Genomic DNA, 23,354 nt, shown 5'->3' with positions numbered 1-23,354 from the left:
CATGGCTACCATTTTCTTCTGGAAGAAAAAGCTGAATATGCTGAGGAAACTGCACCGCCAGCATGTGTAACTGAGCACCCTAGTCAACTAGTAAGCCTAGTTGTATAATTTCTTCCGATACTACCCTCTGTATCCGGTAGGCGTGGCTTGGGAGTGGCCTTGTAGGGCAGCGAAGCAAGTGCATTCTGGAATTTGTCTTCACTCTAAAAAATGCTGTGTTAAAAATAATCCAAGTTGGGTTGAAAATGAACTAAACCAGCAATTGGGTTGTTTTAACCCAGCGATTGGGTTGTTTTAACCCAGCAATTGGGTTGTTTTAAGCAAACATTTAACCCAAGTTGTAAGTCGCTTTGAATAAAAGCGTCTGCTAAATGCATAAATGTAAATGTTAAAACAACCCAAATGCTGGGTTAAAACAACCCAATTACTGGGTTAGTCCATTTTCAACCCAACTTGGGTTATTTTTAACCCAGCATTTTTTAGAGTGTTTCATCCACATGAGCCAAAAATACATTTTCTGGCTTTTGTCTAGAAGGCACCAACTTCTAAAATAATTTCAAATTTTTACTACATAAATGACACAATTTAAATACACAGCAGCTTTCCAGCAGTGAAATATCCCTTTAAGGCACTCTAGGTGTATATTACTTTCTTCTTTCAGACGAATACAACCAGAGTTATATTAAAAAAATGTCCTGGCTCTTACACTCTAAAAAATGCTGGGTTAAAAACAACCCAAGTTGGGTTGAAAATGGACTGAAAATGGGTTGTTTTAACCCAGTGAATGGGGTTAAATGTTTGCTTAAAACAACCCAATCGCTGGGTTAAAACAACCCAATTGCTGGGTTAGTCCATTTTCAACCCAACTTGGGTTGTTTTTAACCCAGCATTTTTTAGAGTGTACAAGCTTTAAAATGGCAGTGAATGGGAGCCTAAAATTTGAAGCCCAAAAAAGTGCATCCATCCATTAAAAAGGGCTCCAGGGGGTTAAAAAATGCTTTCTGAAGTGAATCGATGGGTTTGTGTTATGAAAAATGTAATATTTAACCTTTATAAAGTTAAATATCTAGCTTGCGCCAGACCACCTGTATTCAACTTACACAGTTCAAAACGCTTACTCTACTTCTTACATCATCGTCGCGCTAATTACGCTTTTTCTGTTAGTTGAATACGTAAGGCAGTCTGCCGGAGGCTAGATATTTTACTTTATAACATGGCCTTTATTAACCTCCCGGAGCCGTGTGGAGCACTTTTTCAATGGATGGATGCACTTTTTTTGGGCTTCAAAATTTCGGCTCCCATTCACTCCCATTATAAAGCTTGGAAGAGCCAGGACATTTTTTAATATAACTCAGATTGTATTCGTCTGAAAGAAGAAAGTCATATACACCTAATTTTTGAGGGTGAGTAAATCATGGGGTAATTTTCAGGTTTGGGTGAACTATGCCTTTAAAGACGAATTTTCATGACTTGACAAATAAAATGTAAATTAGCATTCACACTAGCCTTATTTTTGCAAAGCAAAATTAAAGGGAAAACTGAAGTTAATTTAATAATCAGCTAAAAGTAAAGAAAGCTAACACCTCCCAAGTGAATTAAGTAATACATATCAAGTTAGTTTAATGCCAATTCTAGTTAACATACTCTAGATATTTACTAATCTTACTTAAGATTTAATCGTAAGAATACTTGAGTAGTTCCATTTAACTGTGTTATATTATGTTCTGCAAACATCTTAAATACTATTATACTCAACATAGTTTTAATCTGTCATTTTCAGCTATGGTGACTTAAAAAACAATGTGCAATCGGTTTCCATGTTTTCTTCAAGTAAAGTGAACATATTTTTAGTAGTTCAACTAGCATGAATGCACTTAACACTCAACTAAGTAAGCTTAATTGCATCAAGTTGTTCCTACTTAAACCATTTAAGTAGTGTCGACATAATTCTATCTGTGATCCGAGGAAGTGTAGTCCCAGAATGCATTGCGGCATGAATAAATTAATTGCTTCGTTTTATTATTTTTGGCTTTATTTTACCATTTTATTTGCTGTCTTTTGTCAGTATAACCCCAATAACGACAGCAAATAAACTTGTAATGGTCGTATTAAGTGTAAAAACATAGTTACCATTGTTGTGTTTTGCTGAATGTTGAAGTCTGTGTGTGACTCAAGCATGGTCAATTGTCTCAAATATAGAGGGATTATATCAACACAATTAAAAGTTTGTCATAAGTGTTAGCAATAAAATGTTAAAAGACAATTCATTGCCATTCAATTATAATTTAAAATATATATATGTATGTGTGTATACAATTTAGTTGTATTGTCAATAACATTCAAGATGATTGGAAAATGAATGAATGCAACAAAGAAGAACGATGACTGCAGAAGTGGAGGAAATTTGTGAAAAGTCTATTAAGAATTGCCCCGACTCAAAAACCTTATGCCCGCCCACCTGTTGTTCTTTTTTGCTTTGGCAAAATGGTACTCAAACCAGTCAAGTAATGTTTACTTGGGTTTTCTGAGTAACAAATGCATTAGCATGCAAATAGTTCAGATTACTAATTTTTTAAAAGTAAATTCAACAAATGATTGGACATTAAGTAAAGTTGATTAAAAAGTCTAAGTAAGAACAACTATTGGATTTTACAGTGAAAATCGCACACTTCACTACTATAGAGGTGAAAAACAGTGTGTGACAAAAGAAGCAAGTCCGAATTCACAGTACTCATACAAGAGTAGGCAAAAGGTGGATGACCTACTACTTCCGGTGCATAAGATGGACACTTTACTATCCCATGAGTCCACGGGAGAGGATTTGTGAATGACAGTGATAGGTCACGTGATAATGACAACGTGGCGTATTTAGTACGTCTGGATTGCATTCATACTACACACTTTAGAACATACTTTTCTAGCGGTCACAAAGTAAGTACTTTTTCAAATCTCAAGAGAGAGTGTGATTTCGGATGCAGCCATAGAGACAGAGCGTATTTAGGCCACGCCCACACCGGGGGGGAAAACAATCCAACGCTCTCCATTGACTTTGCATTGCGTGAGGCTGCCTCATTGTCATTTCGGACTTATAACAAAAAAACAGAACAATGTCTAAAAGCTGATATGTGACAAGGTGTACAGCAAACAAGCTTAAAAACACAGAAATAAGTTTTTATAAGCTGTCGACCCCAAAAAAACGAGCATTTAAGAAGATAAAAGTGGATACAGGCAATACGAAGTGAAGCTTCAGCAGGAAGAATGGGTCAATTTTGGGATCCTGACACTCAGTATGCCTCAATATGTCTATGTGTGCAGTAAACATTTTGTCACTGTTAAGTCAAATATCCAAATGTCCGTTTTATATATTATATTTACTGTCGCTGATTACGTTCCCCTCTAGTCGTCGTAGTTCTCAGTGTAATATGGCCCGCGCGCTCTGTCTCAATGGCCTGAATCCACTTTTTTGTACTTAAACGCTCGTTTTTTGGGTCAACAGCTTATAAAAATGTCTGGGTTTTTGCTTCTGGGTTTTGTTTAGCTTGTTTTCTGTACACCTTGTCACATATCAGCTTTTATACATTGTTCAGTTTTTTGTTATAAGCCCAGCTGTCATGGGCGGAGTTTATTAATTTGCAGACTGCTACTGCAATTAAGACGGTGTCAAAAGGGAAATGAGATTGGTCCACCCTACAGGGATTTCTGCAGCTTCGAGCTCCTGCGCCCAATGCATCAAATTGTGATAGAAGGTGTCAATCAAATGGTTGCATAGCAACACAAATGTGACTGAAGACAACAAGTGTGACATTGAAGCAGGGGGTAAACAGCAATGTTTAATCGTGAAATCCTAATCAGTCATGTTGTGTGCGGAACAATGTTCACACTGAGCTTATGAGATTATTAAGAGAACATGTTTTAACACACGACGATCTGTTGATCTTGGCGGATCTCTGCAGTTTCACGAGTAAATCATCACACTCAGAACGCTCATTTACAAAAGGAATTAGCCTTTTTAATCTTACATTGCATTGAAAATTTACATAATAGTTTCATACATTTTACAAATAATTTCTTCATAAAAATATATTTCTTTACAAAACTTTTTTTATTCTTTTTTACCCTCTTTTTATATCTCTTTTGAATGCGTTAACATGGGAGGAGTACCCAGCTGTACTGCAAATATTCATCTGTTTGATCAAAAAGTATCCTTTTTTTTATCATAAATGTGTGTTTTCTTTTATTGCAGTCAGGTATAGCAAAAGCTGTTGTTGGCAAATAAGTTCAGACTGGCAGAGGAACTCAAAATGTCTGGAACGGGAACTTCTGAGCCACACGTTTCACTGGCGGGGAGGAGTTAAAACAACAGAGAAACATATGGCAGAGGTGAACAATGAGCTAGAGGAAGTGAGGAAGCAGCAGACCTGGGTCACATGGTTTTTGGTAGGCACTGTGTAAAAAATCTGCCATGTATTTGAAACAAAAATCCTATAGATAAATAATAAAACAACATAAGTCAGTCAATGGCGTGCAAGACTGCAAATCCCTATGGCTGAGTGCAAACATGAATGCAAAAAATATCACAGATTTGGGAACTCCAGGACAGGGATGTCAGCATAGCCTCCTGAAGTCTGCAACGCACAACAGCGTACCTGGACTGTAATATCTCACTCATTCTACTGACACAGAATCATTTTCGATATCCTTTCATATGGCCTGTTTAGGAAAATGTGGTGGTGAGGACTTTAGAAGGCACTGGAATGAATCTCACAGCTTGCAGGCCTGGAAACACATGACCAACCGTGTCTGACCCTGCTCTCATCTCCTATCACGCATTTAGTGCATCTCTCACATCTGTGTTTCTTTGCTTTTTAAGGTCATATGCATTATCATCGACTTTCTTTATGGGTGTACAACACAACAAGGTCAGACATAACTGGAAAAGAGTTTCGTGGGCCATATGTACACGATAGATATGATCATATTGTTGCCACCATATACCAATATACCGTATTTAAGAAACATGCATTTGTCTTATGTAATCTGAGCTATATATATAAAAGTATACTGTATAAATGTCAAGTGCATTTCATTTTATACAAATCTTTATATAATAAGAATGGCAAGTTGTTATAATGACTAAATTATCATAACAAATTTGTCTACCAAATACAAATGGAGCTCAATGACACATCAAAAAAACAAAAAGAAAAATGTGGTAACCCTTAAAGCCTTTATGTATAATATCAAGGTATTCATAATACACGTTATATTCAGGTTTGCCAGCCCAATGCGATCCATCGGGAGGCTGAATTCTCCACTGAAATTCTTGTTTTGGGGGTGTTGGAGCGTCGAAATCGTACTTGCGGGGGTGGAAATCAACCCGTGAAATTTTTATACCTGCGGCAACAACTTAAAAGTAGCTAAATTCTGCGGGAGAACAGCGCATTTGGTTATAATGCATTATATCTTTCCATTAATAAAAGTTAAAATGCATTATAATTCATGCTGTCAAAGTTTGCACGTTAACGCATGCGATTCATTGATTCGGTTTAACGCTATTAACGCAACATCCGTTTTTCTGTCATCCTTTGGATCGTATTACATCATATGATCATGCTCTTATTCATCCAAATGCTTTTAAACCATTCAAGCGCGACAAGACAAAAGAGAACACGCTGTCTGTGAATGTCCTGACCATAGACAAGGTGGACGACGCGCCTTCACTCTCTTCCATTGAAGTAAGTGAAGCCGCCTTTGTCAAAATATGGCGCCGACATCTTGGAGGCGGAGTCTGCGCAGTCGTGAGCGCGAAGTCGAGCCGTGATATCAAGGTCCCGCCCACACTCCCGCTTAATCAACAACTTTTTTGTGAAATAAACGGTTATGGAAATGTAGAGATTAAAGTTAAAGCTCCAATCTCCTCCTGAAGTTCCCGAAAAGGTCCCTTGATGCGCCACTTTGTTCAGAGAAGCTGTCAATCATAACGTCACACCCCCGTTTTTATAGCATCAAATAAATCAAGCATTCTGCGTTAGTTCAGGCAGGCCACGTAGTCAAGCTCCGCTATCATCTGATTGGAAATATTCCAACTCCGCCCATATCAGCTGATCCGATTCCTATGCACTCAATTGGCGACTCTCAAACAGGGCGCCTTATTAAGTGCAGGTTAAGTTCAGTCTGCCAGCTTGGCTGCTTCCACTGCACACTGCTTTGCAACCCACCTCCTCCCCAGCTCCTCCTTAAACTGTGTTTAACTTAATCAATGTTCTCAATGGGGATTTACGCTGCCCTCCCAGTTTAAAAAAATGGGAGGTTGTCCACAGAAGCTGCTGCTGTTCCCTGTCTTGGCTTTTCATAGAGCTCATGGAAACGATGGGGAATTTAGAACGCCGCCATATCGCCAAAAGTACATTTTGCAAAATATGCCAATAAAAACGTTTACTAAAAGTTTGTCTATGGTGTTTTTGACTTAAGTGGACCTGACTGAATTAACTAAAACCAAACTTATTTAAAGAACGAACACTTGAACAAACATCAGCATGATAAGAATTGCCTAAAATGACAGAAACTAATTTGATTGTTTAGTTTGTCTATGTCCCATTTAACTTCATGGAGAGGGCGGGCTTTATGACCGGTCCTGCATCCGGTCACCTGGGGGGCGATAGAGACGCGTCGGCTTCAGTTTTCAGGACTCGTGTGGTGGCAGACTTGGTCCTGACACACACACACACACACACACACACACAGAAAGAGCCGCGCACACAGACAGCGTGCCAGAATCAACTTCTCTTTCGCGCTTGAACGTACAATAACACACCAAATTATGCCAAAATGCCTGTTTTGTTGAGTATTCTCATAAGAGCAGTCTTAAATGAGTTAAATAACATCTTAAATGAACTTAAAGAGCTGTGAGGAAATGAGATGTGCGTGATAGCGCGTCAGATCCGCGTCATGTTCGGCAGCGGCAGATCTTAAAGTGACAGCAGCCGCTAATTATGTCTGTCATTAATGTTAAACACAGAACAAAGATAACAGAGCAAATTGTAGCTTTAATAAGGATTCATCTATATTTAATTTATCATTTATGACTTTGATAACTTTTTAACCTACCTGTTAGACAGAAGGGCACAGGTAAATATGACATTTAAGGCCTATTATAATGGGTTTACCTGAAGACTGTTTTAAGTGTAAGCCTAATAAAAGTTGAAATTGATAGCTTTCAATTATACTGTACAATGTTGAATGTCTATCATTAATGTTTAAAACATTAGACATCAGTGTTAGTATCCGTGATACTGGCCTTTTTTTTGTTTTAAATCGCAATTAATTACAGACAAATGTGTGATTATTTTTTTTATTTTTTTTATCGATTGACAGCACTTTTATTTTCGGGAGATTCCTTGATACATCTGTTTGTTTGTCAAGTGTTTTAATGATTTCTCAAAGTGTTCAATGAATAGATAAGTATTATAACTTTGGTTACAATTATTCATGAGACCACACAATGCATTATAAGATTATATATAAAGGCTTTAAGTGAAGTGTTACCAGAAATTCATCTGCAGGCTTCAGGTCAGAATGCTGACATATGTCCTATGGGTGCTTATAAACAGACATACATACTTAATATCAAAGATCTATAACAATTATATTTAAAAAAAAAAAATCCTCAGGAGGTAACGACACACCACGTTTTCTCTTGTTTTCGCCCATACACATCACACATCACAGAATGTCCAACCACTGGCGACATTAGGAACTGAAGCTAAAGGAATGACTGTGAATAAGCTGTAAAGAAAACGTTGTGTACCGTACAAAACCCTCAGAGAAGCGATGTGTCGGTCGGTGTGAATCTCTTTATAAACTCTTGATAGAATCGTTCTCTGTTGGCGTCTCCCATGTGGCAATATATAGCACAAAAATATAGGTGGTGAATGCTCCTCATATATATGCAAGTACATTTACAGATCCCTTTACCCTAAAAAAATACCCAGTCAACTGTGAAGAAGAAGCACTCACAGAGTGTGAATAAGGTAGCAGAAGAATCTCTTCATGCTTTCCGTCATGAAGAAGCTTTTCAGAGTGAGTCTTCGAAAGAAATCCCCCATGATATTTCATACATGTCCTCGGCGGACGCACGTGGTCAAACGGTTCCTGAAGAGTGTGCTTTAGATATCAGAGGACGGGCAACAGCGTTTGTGCTAGACATCCTCTGCGAGTCTCAGACAAATCCGTCCATGACTGTAATGCGACTGTATCCACCTCCGTTTAAATAAAAAAAGCCAAAAATCCACAGATGTTCCCGCGTCAGGCGGATCTGATTATACCATTGTGCAGACTGTGTTCAGATTGGGGTCAAACCGGACAGCTTTGCCTTCCACGGACTTCGTGTTGGTGTTGTACATGGGGTTCTCGAAGGCGGCCTGTCCGTTGTTGTTCTCGTGCACCGAACAGCCTGTGTACTGGGTTTTTGGAGTAGTCCTGTCAGACAAGACACGACATCAGAACGTCATTAGAATACAGTCTGCAACAGCTTTGAGAGTTTGAGGAATCACACGCAGGGCATCTAATTACGATCGCATTCAATAACCTGCAAACGGGCTAATTCTGTCTCTAAAGACAGTATCTGTCACCATCTATTTCTTTCCGTCCTGCGACAAACGATGATGATTTTGTCAGAGACTGATTTCCAAATTCGTTCTGATCTGTCTAGCAATAACAACTCCGCAAACAAACTTTGACAAATGAGGATGGACGGCGAGACTCACCGCTGCTTGTAGAGATAAAATCCGAAGCCTGCAAATATCAGGGCGAAAAAAGGCACGAGGATTGCTATGGCCACAGAGCTACTGTTTGTACCATGTGGTGGATTGGACGAATTATTACTTTCTGACATATTCAAACCTGCAAGAGATCGAGAAACATTCATTTTCACTCTGTGTGCATTTCGGTATGTCAAAAAATGCCAAAAGATGCATTAAAGGGACCCATTATGCTCTTTTACAGTCTTGATTTTGTTTTTGGGCTCTACTGGAATAGGTTTTCATGCTCGAATGTTCAAAAAACACATTATTTTCCCCATATTCTCCATTGTTGCGGCTCCTCTCTTCCCAGTCTGTCAGTAACGCTCTGTTTAGTTCCTGTCTCTATGAAGCCCCTCCTTCTGTAAAGCACACTGTGCTCTGATTGGTCGGATGGACAAGTGTGTTGTGATTGGTCAAGCGCTTTGAGAGTGTTTGGGAAATGTCCCGTCCATTACCATAACCGCAGTGCTTGAAGTGGAAAAAATAAAGTGCCGGTACTCACCAAAGGGGGCGGGGCTTTGTTGGGGGCGTGGTTATGGGGGGATTGTTTAGTCAATAATTCAAGAAGGTCCATATTTTAAAGCTCTTTCTAACTTGTACTCAGCCTTAAAACTAACATATAGTTATTGTAATTGTTTAACGATAGCATTTGTTAAAATAAGGGTTTATTTACAAAGCAAGACCACTGACGGCTCCTCACTACCCTGCAGGCCAATGATAACTTTTTATCATTATTTTTTCTAATCAAATAGCAACACAGTTAGCAACTATAGCTACAACATGCCACAGGTGTAATGTACATCTTTAGTGAAAAATCTATTCCCTTAACTGATTATCTGATTATCTATTATAAATTCTAGACTAGTCAAAATGTTTCACAATAATTACAATAGAACGTGATCAACTCTAGAAAATGTGGTCATCGTGAGTTTAAAAAGCTTGCAGGATGATGTTTTCCCCTCTTTTCATCAGTCATTTTAGTGGCTGTTAAACCCTTAATCGCCCCTCAAGTAGGGTTTATGTTTGAGTCCCTTGGGGTCAGATAGACCCCAAACTTTTACAGAGCGATTGCATAAGGAAATATACATTTTTTTACATGGAAAACTATATATAATTTTTTTTATTTACTTCTCAACTATACATTTATGCTGTGTTTTTGTGGGTATTTGGTAGTTTTTTACCTATTTACTGCACAAATACTTAACTATGTCATAAATTGGCTCATTAAAATTATTTTTTATGAAAAAATCACTTGAATGATGATCTTAAATAAATATAAATTGTTTTTGGACATTGCTCTATGTGTTAGGGATAGAATACCGCCATCTGTAGGTTTGTGGAAAAACTTTAGGAATTATAGTTAAAGAGAAAGAGAGTGCAATGACCACATTATCCACTAGAGGTCCATAGGGAAGTTATGCAAAAGTTAAGCTGCCTTTCATCTTTCTTTTATTTGCTCTTTTCCCTCTCTTTCTCATGATTATTCCATGTTGTATTTGTGCTCTAGTATTTGTCCTTCATTTATGTATGATTTGTTTTCAGATTTATGCCAGTTTTGTTGATTTTATTTGCCAGTTTCTATAAAAATGCTCTCTGTTGCAGTCACACACGTGTGTGTCTGTGTGTGTGTGTGCGTGTGTGTGCGTGTGTGTGTGTAAGAGACAGAAAGTTCGTTCCACTTTGTGTTTATGCTCTAGGACCAGATCTTGATATAAATGTAGACATTTTCAGATTTATACCGGATTTAGTTTATTTTTTGTAACAAACAAAGTGCATTTTTTACATTTTCCCATTCATTGCCAAAATAAAAAAAAATGCTCCAGACACCTGTGTCTGTGTGTGTGTGTGTGTGTGTGTGTGTGTGAGTGAACATGCTTGTTCCATATTGCATTTGTGCTCTAGTATTAGTCCTTCATTTACATATGAAAATCTTTCAGATTTTTGCCAGTTTTGTTGATTTTATTTGCCAATTTCAATAAAAATACTCTGTTGCAGTCACACACATGTGTGTGTTTGTGTGTACGTGTGTGTGTATGAGATAGAAAGTTCGTTCTACTTTGTGTTTATGCTCTAGGACCAGACCTTGATATAAATGTAGACATTTTCAGATTTATACTGGATTTAGTAAAAACATTTTGACAAAAAAAGTGAAAAAAATGTTTTTTTTTTTCTTACACTTTCCCATTCATTTTCAATGTGGGGTCAATCTGACCCGAGGGACTTAAACATTAAAAACATTTTTACACACCTTTAGAACAACCAAATCAAGCCCAGATGTTTTGTGCATGTTTAGATAGATTATTTAGGGAAAGTCAGAGAGTCTCATGGCCCTGAGATGAAGGGAACACTTTTTAAAAATGGAGGAAAAGTCCAGTGGGGTCAGCTGGACCCCAAGGGACGATTAAAGGTTAAGCTCATGTTGGACTTTCTCCGTAGTGTTTTACTACATTCTCACTAGAATTAAAATGGGTCGCACATTTTATCATCAGCGTCGCATAGAAACGGCTCGTCCGCATGAGCGCGAGGGTGCACGCGGCCAAAATTTCGTCATCGGACTCATCGCTGAGTGGGCGGTCATGCGCCGCTGAGAGCGCGAGACCCCATTTCGCTTGCCATTGTGTCAAGCGGACGAGGCGCGCGTGCAGCCAGGCGAAAGTATAAACAAGGCATAACACTTTTGGTGCGCGATGGTAAATGCACCTACAGTGATTAACATTTGGGCGTCCGTTATAAAGGCGAGATGTAGCGGTACACAAGAAAAGGTGCAGGTACGCTTAAGAGTAAGGGCCACTTTATACTTCTGCGTCGAGTGTACGCCGTAGGCTACGCGCGTAGCCGATGCCGTCGTGAGCATTTATACTTCTGCGCTGTTGTCCGCGTCAATGTGCAATTCCACATGCAGACGCTAGTAGGCGGTGTCCTCTGGCATGTTGATGTAATCAAGACAACAGCCGAAGAAGAAGCAGCTTGTTGTGTAGAATGTGTACATTCATGTCGGATTATCAGCAGCAGTGAGAGAGCGGCTTTTCTTGAAGCTTGAGTTGTTGTATCTAATACAAATTAAGCAGTTAAAATACAAATACAAATCTAATCTAGTTGATTAGTAAAGTTAAATAAGGCGCTGGAATGCGTTTGTGAAATCATGCCGAGCTCGTGGCGCTGTTTTCACTATCGGTGGCTCGAGCAATCGATTGCTGTTGCGGAGTCTTCATTCACGAAATGTAGCCTAATGTGTCCCTGTTCTTGCTATGCAATCACTGATTAACATCTTTGGTTTTAATGAGAAAATAAATAAACTATACTCAGCGGATCTATGTATTTATTTACTACCATAAAGAATCGCTGGACTACAAAAAATTGTGTTATAGCAGACGTAAAGGAAGAAACTATCGTCCCATTTCTGGACACACACACACACACACACACTCCTATCGCAGATTTTTTATTTATTTATTGACCTGATGGAAGGGTTCTGGCAGACCAATCACAGCGCTTGCGGTCCGCGTAGAATTGACGCGTTGTTACATTTTTGGAGAGGTGCGCGTCAGGGTACGGCGTATCCAACGCGTCTATGCGTATGGTACGCCGTACCTTCTGCGTGCACTCGACACAGAAGTATAAATTGGCCTTAACATTTTGAGGTTTGAGCACTGCATAACTGTGAGTTTTAACCATAGACTGTAAAAAAAGATAGACGACGAGAAGCCGCCAATGTCCCAATATGGTGAAAAAAAACAGGGCTCTGAGCCGGTTCAAGGAACGAAAACGAAAAACGGAAACGAATGAAATTTTAACAGGAACAAAAACAAAATCAATTTTAATCGTTCTGAACAGAAACATTTATTTGAAATGACCATTAACCGGTTAATAACGTTATTTTATCGTTCTCTTTAATATTTTAATTTGGCAATGACCAATCATGAATTAAGTAGTACAGCATGTGACATTGACGGATCAAGCGTGAGTGAAATGCCCGCCCAGCAGTCATCTATGAATCTACCGGTAACGCAAGTCATTGTAGTGCGCGCATTTTCATGCCTCAAGTACATTCTTTCCCCAGTGAGGTCTTCAATGAATGCGCAGGTATTGGAGGACATTCTTTCCGTACGTTTAAACAAGTAGTACGGACTTTAAGCTAAAATAGACTGATTTAGGCTAGTTTATGGATTCCGTTTAAGCCTATCCAAGTACTAGCAACTATCGCACATTTTTCTAGTCTTTCAGCTAGCCAATACAGGACAGGTCAATGTTTTCGATATGGACTGTTGATGCTTCGTATTAAATGGTATACATTTTGTTGTAGTTTTACAATGTCATATTGCATTAAATGACCGAGCTTTATTAGCCGACTGAATTTGATTATGTGATGCAGTGTTGCGCAGTGTTTGCTTTGAAATTAGCAGTTGACGGTGCATTAAAAGAGCAATGGTTATCCAGTTTATTTATTTTTTATTCATGTAATTTTGAAAACAAGTCGTGTTGGAAAAAAAAAGTTATGTACAAAGAATGTTATCACTCTTCTGAAAAGAATTAGGCATAAGAGGGCGACTTTCGATTGTCTAACGCTCCATTAAAACAGGTCAATATTTTTCTTTGTAATTAATGCAGGTATTTATGTTGTGGTTTTAACAATGTTATGAAATACATGTTCAAGTGTAAGTATCACGTGTTATCTTATTTTTGAGTGAAAGTCTTTATTTATACATATTTGTTTAAAGTATAGGCTAAATTAAAATAACGTTATTAACCAGTATTTTTCAAATCAAACCGTTTTCGGAACAGTAATGTTTAATATGGAACGCAAAAACAGAAACGCTAAAATATTTTTTTTCCCGTTTTTAAGCCCTGGTGAAAACATCTTCAGAAAAAATGTATTTGAAGTGTAATTTGATTGTTTAGTTTGTCTCACGTCCCATTAGACTACATGGAGAGGGCGGGTTTATGAGGTGGACGATCGAGATGTTTTGGCTTCATTTTTACACACCACTAATAACTCAACCAGGCCCCGCCCCTTTATTCTGCCTATGATTTGGGCGGGAATTATTTAAATGAGGAATATAGTGATGTGTTTGTTCCCGGAAGAAAACTCAAGACTACAATGGAGGTGTTTCAGGGAGTTCAGAAACAGTGACACTGATATAGAGAAGAACTCCAGCTGCAGGGACTTTGTGCTTTGCAGACCATTTTCATGCTCAAACAGGAAAGAAAGTTGAAGATGCAAAAAAGCATAATAGGACCCCTTTAATACAACTCACAATGATACCATTAACAGAGTGAAAAAACATCACAATGGGATCTCTTACCTAGCCTTTGCAGGCCAAACTGGCCGAAGTCTTTACCCTGTATAAAGCCTTGAAAGACATATGTGGACCCATCTGGTTCAGCAGACACCTGACAGGGACAATGAAACAGATCAGCGGGAATCTATTTTACACTTATATATACTGTAAATCTGGGAGATTATCTCACAATGAAACTGTCAACATGCTGAAGTTTAGAAATCGACACCGACTGTGAGAACCAGATAGTGATGTTTGATTAGTAAAACAAATTATTCTTTTGAATCATAATCATAATTTTAATAATAATAGCTTTATTTTTGTGACCGGGACACATACTTTTGATACCTCAAAAGTAAGTACTTTTGCAAAAGAGATATACTATTATCTGTATTTTAACTCAGGTACATGTTGTTTTAACCACTGCATTTTAGTGTGTACACTATATTCTTCTGTGCTAAATAACCTAAAAAGATAATAAGACACATTTGCACATACAAATCCATCCAGGGTCCACTGCTCCTCTTTGATCTTGCTGGGTGTGGTGGACGAGGACGCTTTCACATGATACACCAGCAGCATCAGACGTGCTTCCTGGCTCTTATAGACACCTGCGACACAGAACAGAGAGCAGACAGCTGTCTACACACTCCATGGAGATGCGTTTCATCCTCTTATTGCTCTCCTCTCGTCTCGGTCACTCTCTCGGTCTCCAACAAAATTGCACTCACGCAAGCTCTCACACGCTCTCTTGTTTCCCACAAAATAAAAGTATTGACAAGCCCTACATTACTTAAGACTCCACTCTTTGTCTACAATCTCCCCTCCTGACCAAGACGCCCACTTTCTAAGCTATAAACAAGAACCTAATTGAAAACATATACAACTGGATAACGGCAGGTACTATTCATTGCCCTCCAATCAGGGTTATTATCATTAACTAGAACTAATTAAAACATGTCTGGGTAACATTTTAGTATGGGGAACACATATCCACTATTAACTATCAATTTTGCCTCAATAAACTCCTTATTACTGCTTATTAATAGTTAGTAAGGTTGTTAAGTTTAGGTATTGGGTACACTCTCAGAAAATAAAGTACATAATTGTACCTTTGGCTTGTCACTGGGGCTGTACCCTTAAGGGCACATTTTTGTACCTCTAAGTCAGGGGTAGGCAAGTTCGGTCTTAGAGAGCTGATGTCCTGCAGAGTTTAGCTCCAACCCTACTAAGCCACCACAGTATAAAACTCGTGGCTCCCAGCATGCATTGCAGCTTTAAGTATGTCACCATTGTTGAGATTCATATGCTGATTCTTGATATCTGTGTGTGTCTAAACTTTTACATTCCCCCCTAGAATGTATTTAAAAAACAAAATTCAGAATGTCTGATCTGTGGCAAGAAATTATTGTTGGTGAATATAATTTTTTTATATTTTAGTCAGTGATGAGTTTAGTCAAGCATTTTTCTTCATGATAATTTTTGTTTATGGCTTCTTTTGATTTGAACAGATTATAGGTTTTGTTAACACTTTAACAAAAAGCACAAACTCGCATAAAAAGCAAAGAGTCAAACTGCCCAACTAAATGAAACACTGATCACCATAATGACGACCAACAATTTTCAATAAAACATCAACATCTAAACCTCAGTTAATTCTCAATAAGAGCTTCTATAGATGTCTGTCAGGGTTGGAGCCAAACTCTGCAGGACATCGACTCTCTAGGACTGAACTTTCCTGCCAATGGTTTAATTGTACCCTAAGGATCAATTGTGTACCTTTAAAGGTACAGTTATACGTTTTGTTCCCCAAGGAAAAAAATTGTACCTCCACTATACCTTTTTTTCTGAGAGTAAGGGATGTAGAATATGCTCATGCATAATAAGACATTAATATGTGCTTCATAAGTACTAATAAAAAGCCAATATTCAAGTAATATGCATGCTAATAAGCAACTAGTTAATAGTGAGAATTGAACCCTAAAATAAAGTGTTGCCCATTTCTGTTAATTGAAATAAAGCTGAAATAAAATAAACTATGAATATTAGTTGAAAACGCGAAATTTTGCCTTGGCAATAAACTGAAAGTTTAAGCACTAAAAAAAACTGAAATAAAAATAATACTAATAAAAACTAATAAAATGACAAAAGCGCGTAATGAAATGACTAAAAATGTATGTAAAAATATAAAAATATATAAAACAACTAAAAATATAAAAATAAAGCAAAAAAAAAAAAAAAAAATGCTTGGCTGCAAATGATAACTTCATGCTCATTTATGATTTATTCATGTTGCTAAGAACAGTGTTTTCAGACATTATAACATGCTTTTATTATGTATTGCATTTATATATTAGACATGATCGAAATCTACTTTCTGTCACAGTGTGGATTTTATTATTTTTGCTTAAAATGTTGTTAAATCTTTTGGCTCAACTATCTGGGAAACAGTATCCAAATGATCCTTAGATTTCACTCTACATCTCTGTGTGTGTGTGTGTGTGTGATTTTACACTCTTGATGGTTTAGAGTTGAACTCTTTCCTTGCTGTGTGGTTTTGCCTGCATCACAGAATAAGAAGTTGATGGTTCCCTGAAGCTTTCTTTAGTTATGATCATATAACCGTTCCGACAAGTCCATTGTTCACACGAGTGACTGGCGGTTAATTCACATTTATTCCTGATGGCTGGCCAATAGCAGTGTCCAAGATTAATTAGATGATGTAAAGCATATGTCAGCTTTATAAAGACTCTTAGTCTCATGAGTGGAAGAGGAAGGTCTAATGATCTAACTCATTAACGGCCTAGTTTAATTTTACTCTGATGGATTCAATCCGATTCTGTGATAGTGGGAACACACAGTCCTCATGTTTTGCCGTGTGTGTATTATAGTGTGTTTTCACAGTAAACCGACCTGAAAGCAGTAGTTCCATGTTGCTGCTCATTAATGTGACGTTGACTCTACCCGTGGTTGTATTAAAGCTTGTGATACTCAAAGTCATTGGTTGCTTTCTTCCCTTGTAGTTGTATGAGCCCTTCCAGATGTAGTTAGGGGCAAATACATCATCAGGAACTGTGAACAAATAAACAAACCAAAGACATATAAAATGTTAATATCCATACAGGGACATTTTTTTTATGAAATATATACAGTATATACAATACTCACATACACAGATTTGCATATATTTGTTTGTGTATATCTGAATAAATTCCTCAAATTTCTCTTTTGATTTACATTTACCTGCAAACAAACCCATTATATTGCCAAATGAGAGTATCAGAAAATGTTTTACTTTCATTAAAAACATAAGTAACAATTATTATTTTTATATTATGAACAATAATTATTATAGCTAATGTTCATTCAAAAAGTCAAAAAGTGAATATTCTATAGAAATATATAGAAAAAATTATAAAAATATATCTTAGAAAAATGATAAATATTTATATTATAGATAAATTATATAAGAATATTGATATGATACATGAAATATATTATTTTATACATATACTTTATAAAATATATGTATATATGCATATAGAAATTCTCAAGGCTATATTTTGTAGTATCCATTTTATAAAATATAGTTGCTTTTATAAATGGCAACTATAAAATATAGACTTTAGAATGTCTATAAACAAAGAAATAAATTTACTGAACTATCAGTCAAAAGTTAAAATAATTAAGATTTCTTGATTATTTTATTAAAAAATACAGTAGAAACAGTAATATTATAAAATTCAGCATTGCCATCATAGAAATAAATTACAGTTTAAAATACATTCAAATAGAATTTAGAAATTTTTAATTGCAATAATATTTCACAATATTACTGATTTTTGATAAAATAAATGCAGCTTTTGTGAACATAAGAGGGAAAAAAAGATTAATTATTCCAAACTTTTGACTGGTGGTGTACATACAATAGAGTAATATATTATATATATATATATATATATTACTCTATTGTATGTACACCACCAGTCAAAAGTTTGGAATTAATTAATCTTTATTAATCTTTAATATATACATGAATGTGTGTGTATTTATATATAAATAATAATTAACAGAGTACACACCCATATATTATGTAAAAACATAAAATTGTAAAAATTTTAACAAAATTTTATTTTGGAAGCGATTAATCGCGATTAATCTTTTGACAGCCCTAATATATATATATATATATATATATATATATATATATATATATATATATATATATATATATATATATATATATATATATATATATATATATATATATATATATATATATATATATATATATATATATATATATATATATATATATATATATATATATATATATATATATAGATATATAGCACAGCCTCCAATAACTTACAGCTCAAGCAGGGCAAATGATTAGGTCAAACTTAGCCATAATAAAGATGAATATAATATTAATATAATTATTAAATATTGAGTTTCAGGCATGATAATTAAAATGGAGCCAGATAAGGAATAATGTGTTGGCCGGAGTTCTCAGATAACATGCTATGAGTCTTTACAAAGACAGTCAATTATCCTGTAATCTAGCACTTCAGTGGCTCAAAGGCTCTTCTGAAACGTGCTGGATATCAGGGTTTGTCCTTTCTCTAGTCTAGAAAGTCATATTTGCTGTAGGCGCTCCTGCTTGGAGGAGCCTCGTCATTACACGCGTAAAGCTTTGCAGGACACCAGCTCGTCTCCAACTTAATCCTGCTCTCCAAGAATATAAACGTAAGATATGTGACATGCTCTAAGAGCGTCTGGTCGAAGCTCAGCAGGATTATCTTGTGATACCAGTCGAGTATCGTGCAGCTGCCAGTCTACTTTACTAACCCGTTTTCTCCTCATTAGTCCCCTTGTCCTGGGGCCAACATTATTTATCATAAGTGCACTTAACACTCATAGGTGGGTCTTTCAAATGAAATCTAATTTTAGAATAAATGCACCCACCATTTAGCTTGGGACTCGGTGTTCCTGGGACAGGTTTAATAGGCTTTTCAGATAGTTTGGAGCCCGCTGGGAAAGAAAGAGCAAAAATGAATAAAGGCACTTATGTAAAAAAAGACTGACAGATCAAATTGGCATCACTTTCATCATTTCAAGCATGCAGTAACATCCCCAGGCAATAGTGTGTCTCCTTTTTTTTCCCTTTCGCAAAGAAAAATCAGGTGACTGCAGACAGCAGGAGGTGACACGGTCAACATATCAAGCAGCACAACAGATCATACGAAAGGAGGCTGTTTAGGACAGGCGCAGAAAAATGAGGCTGTTTGGAGAAGCTCTCCGCCGACCGCTCGGGAGTTTTTTTTTTATAGGCAATCACATCTGTTTATGTGCAGTAATTACTGGAAAGCCTGAAGTGTACAGCTGTGCAGCGCTTGGAGCTGCAGGAGGAAGACGAGGAAGATAAAATCACAGCACTGCAGCACGCCGGCCACATCGGCACCCCGCCTGAGCACACGCTCGCTTGGGCAGGAAGTGCAAAGTCACAGTTACTGTCAAGGCAAAATGTTGTCTGGCAAATGTTTGATAATAGACAGAAATGTATAGCACTTTTAATACCTGCACGTCACTTCCATCGGCTTCAAAATGCACCCTGCTCAACAGAGGCCCTGTTTACACCTGTGTTTTGGTCGATCGGATCACAAGTAGACGAGGGAGACACATTTCCGTTTACACCTGGTGTTTAAATCTCTTTTGTCCACTTTCAACCACTGGTTTCTTTGAGGGGAGGGTCAATGGGTGGGTAAACGTATGGGTTCTTTTATATCTTTCGTTCTAAAGGATCAAATTCAAGGACCTTTCAAGGACTTCCAATTCTCTAATTCTAGGACTTTGGGCCCTTTCACACCTACCTTGTTTGGTCCGGATCAAAATTACAGGTGTGAAACCTCCCCCTAACCACGGTCCGGACCAAACAGACGAGATTTGGTCCGACGAAAAGAGGTCGTCTCGGTCCGGATCAAACTGAACAAAGGTTCGGTTCGTTTCTAGTGTGAAAGTATTTTCTGTATGATTCGTACTTTCAGACCATTTACAGGAAGTTTATGTTTATGTTTACATTTTTTAATGTTATTTTTAAATTTCATCTAGGCTACATTGATTATGAAAAGTGAAAAGATGCGCGCAATCTTTCAGAAGACAGAAGGTCACAAATGATTTTGAACGAAATTTTGTATGATTTTGCTTAGAAAGCCTTTCTTTAATGTGAATTTCGTTTTGTATAAATTGTATCTTAATTTTAATCAACGTTTAATCAGATAATTGCCTGGATTTAATAAATAAGAAGCAAATAGTCTATAGCAGACAATCGCGGGAGCGATCACATGCTTTGCACATGAACTGGAACGCGTCTCAAATAAACCGAAACTCAGCACAAACATGAGAAATATGTGTATATAAAGCTTGAAATGTCCACTTTTAAACGTTTTAAACGAAAATAGTCAAGCAATGCGCACAGTTCACTAGTGGCAACGATATGCGTCCGTTCATTCACTCTTCTCAAAGATGCTGACGTCAGACGCACGTCCGTTTACAAACCAATCAATGTCAAGATGCCGCCCACAGAGATGATGACTTGAGTGGACGCAAGTCTGTCATGTAAAGTTCTTTATTGCGCTCGCATGATTGCAATGTGAAACCAAACCAAAACTAACCGAAAGTATCAAATGTATCAAAACGTGAACTTCGGGTCGGACCTTGGTGCGGACTTTCAGGTGTGAAAACGCCCTTAATGTGGGGACACATTTCAAGTGGGAGCAAGGTTTAAATCCAGTCTGGCCAGCGCACTTCCCATAGTTTATCCTTTCGGATGATCCGAGTGTTACCCTTGTAAGATACATTGTTACAGTTTTCATGTGTCAAACACAACTATGCATTTATTTTTGACCATATGACTGATATTATATTTGTCGTATTTCTGTTTTGCATAAAACTGAAGAATATTCGGTACATCCCATACTGTATTCTAAAATGATCTGATATTCACTTTTGCATGGATTGTATTGAAAAAGAGCTTAGGCTCATGTAACCAGAAGGTTTAAGATATATGAATATCACTTTACGTTTTACTTGCCACATGGGTTTACATTATCTAGCAATTCAACATTACATGAAATATAGTATTTGGGCAACAGGTTATCACAAATGTTTTATGTTTATTGAACAAAATATACAGTCATTGACTGAACATATTTGGGTTCGGTGTAAGTCAGTGGCGGCTGGTCAATAGAGGGCGCTGGGGCGCCACCCCAATCAAAATTCCAGAAATATACATGTATACAAAAATGATATAAAAAAGAAATAAAAATAAATTAGTTTACTCATACGACGTGCCGGCTGTAAGTAAGAGCCTTAGCATTTAATAAAAACTGGCTTTGATCGATTAACTATTTTATATGTTCTTCAATATGTTTCATGCGGTTTCATGGGCGAGGGACGCCGGACAAATGAATGTCTATCGGAGTACAAAAATCTACGGGCAGCATGTGACCTGAAGCTGGTCTCTAATTGGTTCTTAAAGATTCTGCTCCGGACGCAGGTCGCCGCGTCCCTGGCGAATCAGAATTGGATGCGTGTTATTTTATCCAATCTGATTGGTTCTCGTCACCTGTCATTCAACTTTCAGCTCTTGGCCACTAAAGCGAAAGTGCGCGGGCGACACAAACACTTTCGTAGAGATGGCAGCAGTTAAACCAAATTCTTTCACAAGGCGTTCGCTGGAAGAAAAAAAAAGGATAAAGGATCCGGGCTAACACGATTTACAAATCCAGCAGCAGCCGGCCAGTGACAGGACGCAGCTGCACTCGGAGCTTGTTATGAGAAACGTAGGTGGCTGGCTGGATGTGTTGTTAGCAATGCCCTTTATTGCTTTCCCTGTCTTTTATTTCAAAGTGTCGGTACTGAAGTTTTGTGGACAACAACGGGGGTAAGAGACCTCAAATATCTGACTGAAAAATGCAAACGTCATTACACTACTGAGATGACTGACTTTAATCAGAGAGTCATTGAGAAATTTGCTGGCCAGAAAGAAAGGAGAGCAAAATGTATGTTCAAGTAGTCAACATGCTAGTCTGTTGTTGATGTTTTCTTTTGTTTAGAGTGTAGTATGCATAGGGCACTAAGTGTTGGCAAAATAACACATTAGTGGAACGGAGGGATTAATATGGAATTTTTTTTCACAAAATAAATTCTAGCACTTTCACTTCCAGATTCACAAACTTTCAAGGACCCGTGGGAACCCTAAAATAAGCTCACGCAATTTACATATGAACACGCCCGAAGACGACAGAAAAACACACAGAGCATCAGCTTTAGACCAGCCGAACGCTGCGAGTGTGTGTTAGAAATCAGGAATGGTGAGAGAACATTGTGCTTGGTACGTTTTTCATCCTCTAACCAGACTTGGGTCAAAGTTTAAATCCCGTCTGGCTAGCGCACTTCCCATAGTTTACACGTTAGGTCAGTAGGCGGAGAGTAGAGGGTCTTTTAGTGGCATTTCATGTGCAATCGACCACATGAGCATTTACACTACGAAAGCTATCCGGTTGAATGCATTTTCCACTACCTCTGGAAGTGGCCAAGCTCAAAACATTTTAGACCCCGTTTACACCTGTATTTAGCGTCCTCCACTTGTGATCCGATCGACCAAAAGCGCATCTTAATCGCTCCTCTAAACGGGGCTAAAGGCACACCTTAAGAAAAAAAATTATTTTCACTACTCCTATAGTGTATGCTTGCAGAAATATATATGTTTGTATTGAACATTAATGGAGCAACAGAGTTTGTGTGAAAAAAAATCATAAAAGTGGTTTATTTCGTTTAAAAATCGTATAAATGTATGAGGTTGCCGAGTCGGGCATAAGACACACAGTATTGATACAAAAGCTTTAGCTAAAATAATGTTTTTAATAATTATTTGTACCCTACCAGGTGTAAACAGGCCTGGAGATGTACAGTGCAGATGAACAATGGACCCGTTTCACATTTCTGTGCGTTAAGCAAGTTCCAGCATCACATAAGCCTCTTTCACACAGAGCGTTGATCCCAGAAAATTGCCATAGAATTGCTAGAGTGCCTTCTGTGTGAACGCAAACACGTCCCGGGATTGACCCTGGGATGGGGACCTAGTAACATTGCTGGGATCAGTCCCGGAACGTGCTAACAAAAGGCAGGATCAGTGCCATAGGGGGTGTGTTGTAGTGGTGACGCTGAAGCCAGCTTAGTTCAACTATAGACTGTATAAAACAATGGATGT

The 23,354-nt window shown here is 37.6% G+C and overlaps 1 protein-coding gene across 1 annotated transcript in view; it reads right to left on the bottom strand.

The window, feature by feature from the left end:
* Positions 1 to 3,996: 3,996 nt before the first annotated feature.
* csmd3b (CUB and Sushi multiple domains 3b) overlaps positions 3,997 to 23,354 on the bottom strand; it is a gene marked incomplete at its 5' end in the record, with an annotated part of 796,761 nt that continues 777,403 nt past the window's right edge. The window contains 6 exons of the mRNA XM_079829185.1: positions 3,997 to 8,478; positions 8,766 to 8,901; positions 14,105 to 14,192; positions 14,579 to 14,691; positions 16,994 to 17,152; positions 19,049 to 19,114. Of these exons, the coding sequence (XP_079685311.1) occupies positions 8,319 to 8,478; positions 8,766 to 8,901; positions 14,105 to 14,192; positions 14,579 to 14,691; positions 16,994 to 17,152; positions 19,049 to 19,114 (722 nt within the window). The 3' untranslated portion in view covers positions 3,997 to 8,318. The remainder of the gene's footprint in view (positions 8,479 to 8,765; positions 8,902 to 14,104; positions 14,193 to 14,578; positions 14,692 to 16,993; positions 17,153 to 19,048; positions 19,115 to 23,354) is intronic.

This window comes from Gobio gobio, assembly GCF_949357685.1.
Source record: "Gobio gobio genome assembly, chromosome: 11".
In the NCBI taxonomy this organism is placed as follows: Eukaryota; Metazoa; Chordata; class Actinopteri; order Cypriniformes; family Gobionidae; genus Gobio; species Gobio gobio.
This window is presented reverse-complemented; position numbering and strand designations above follow the sequence as displayed.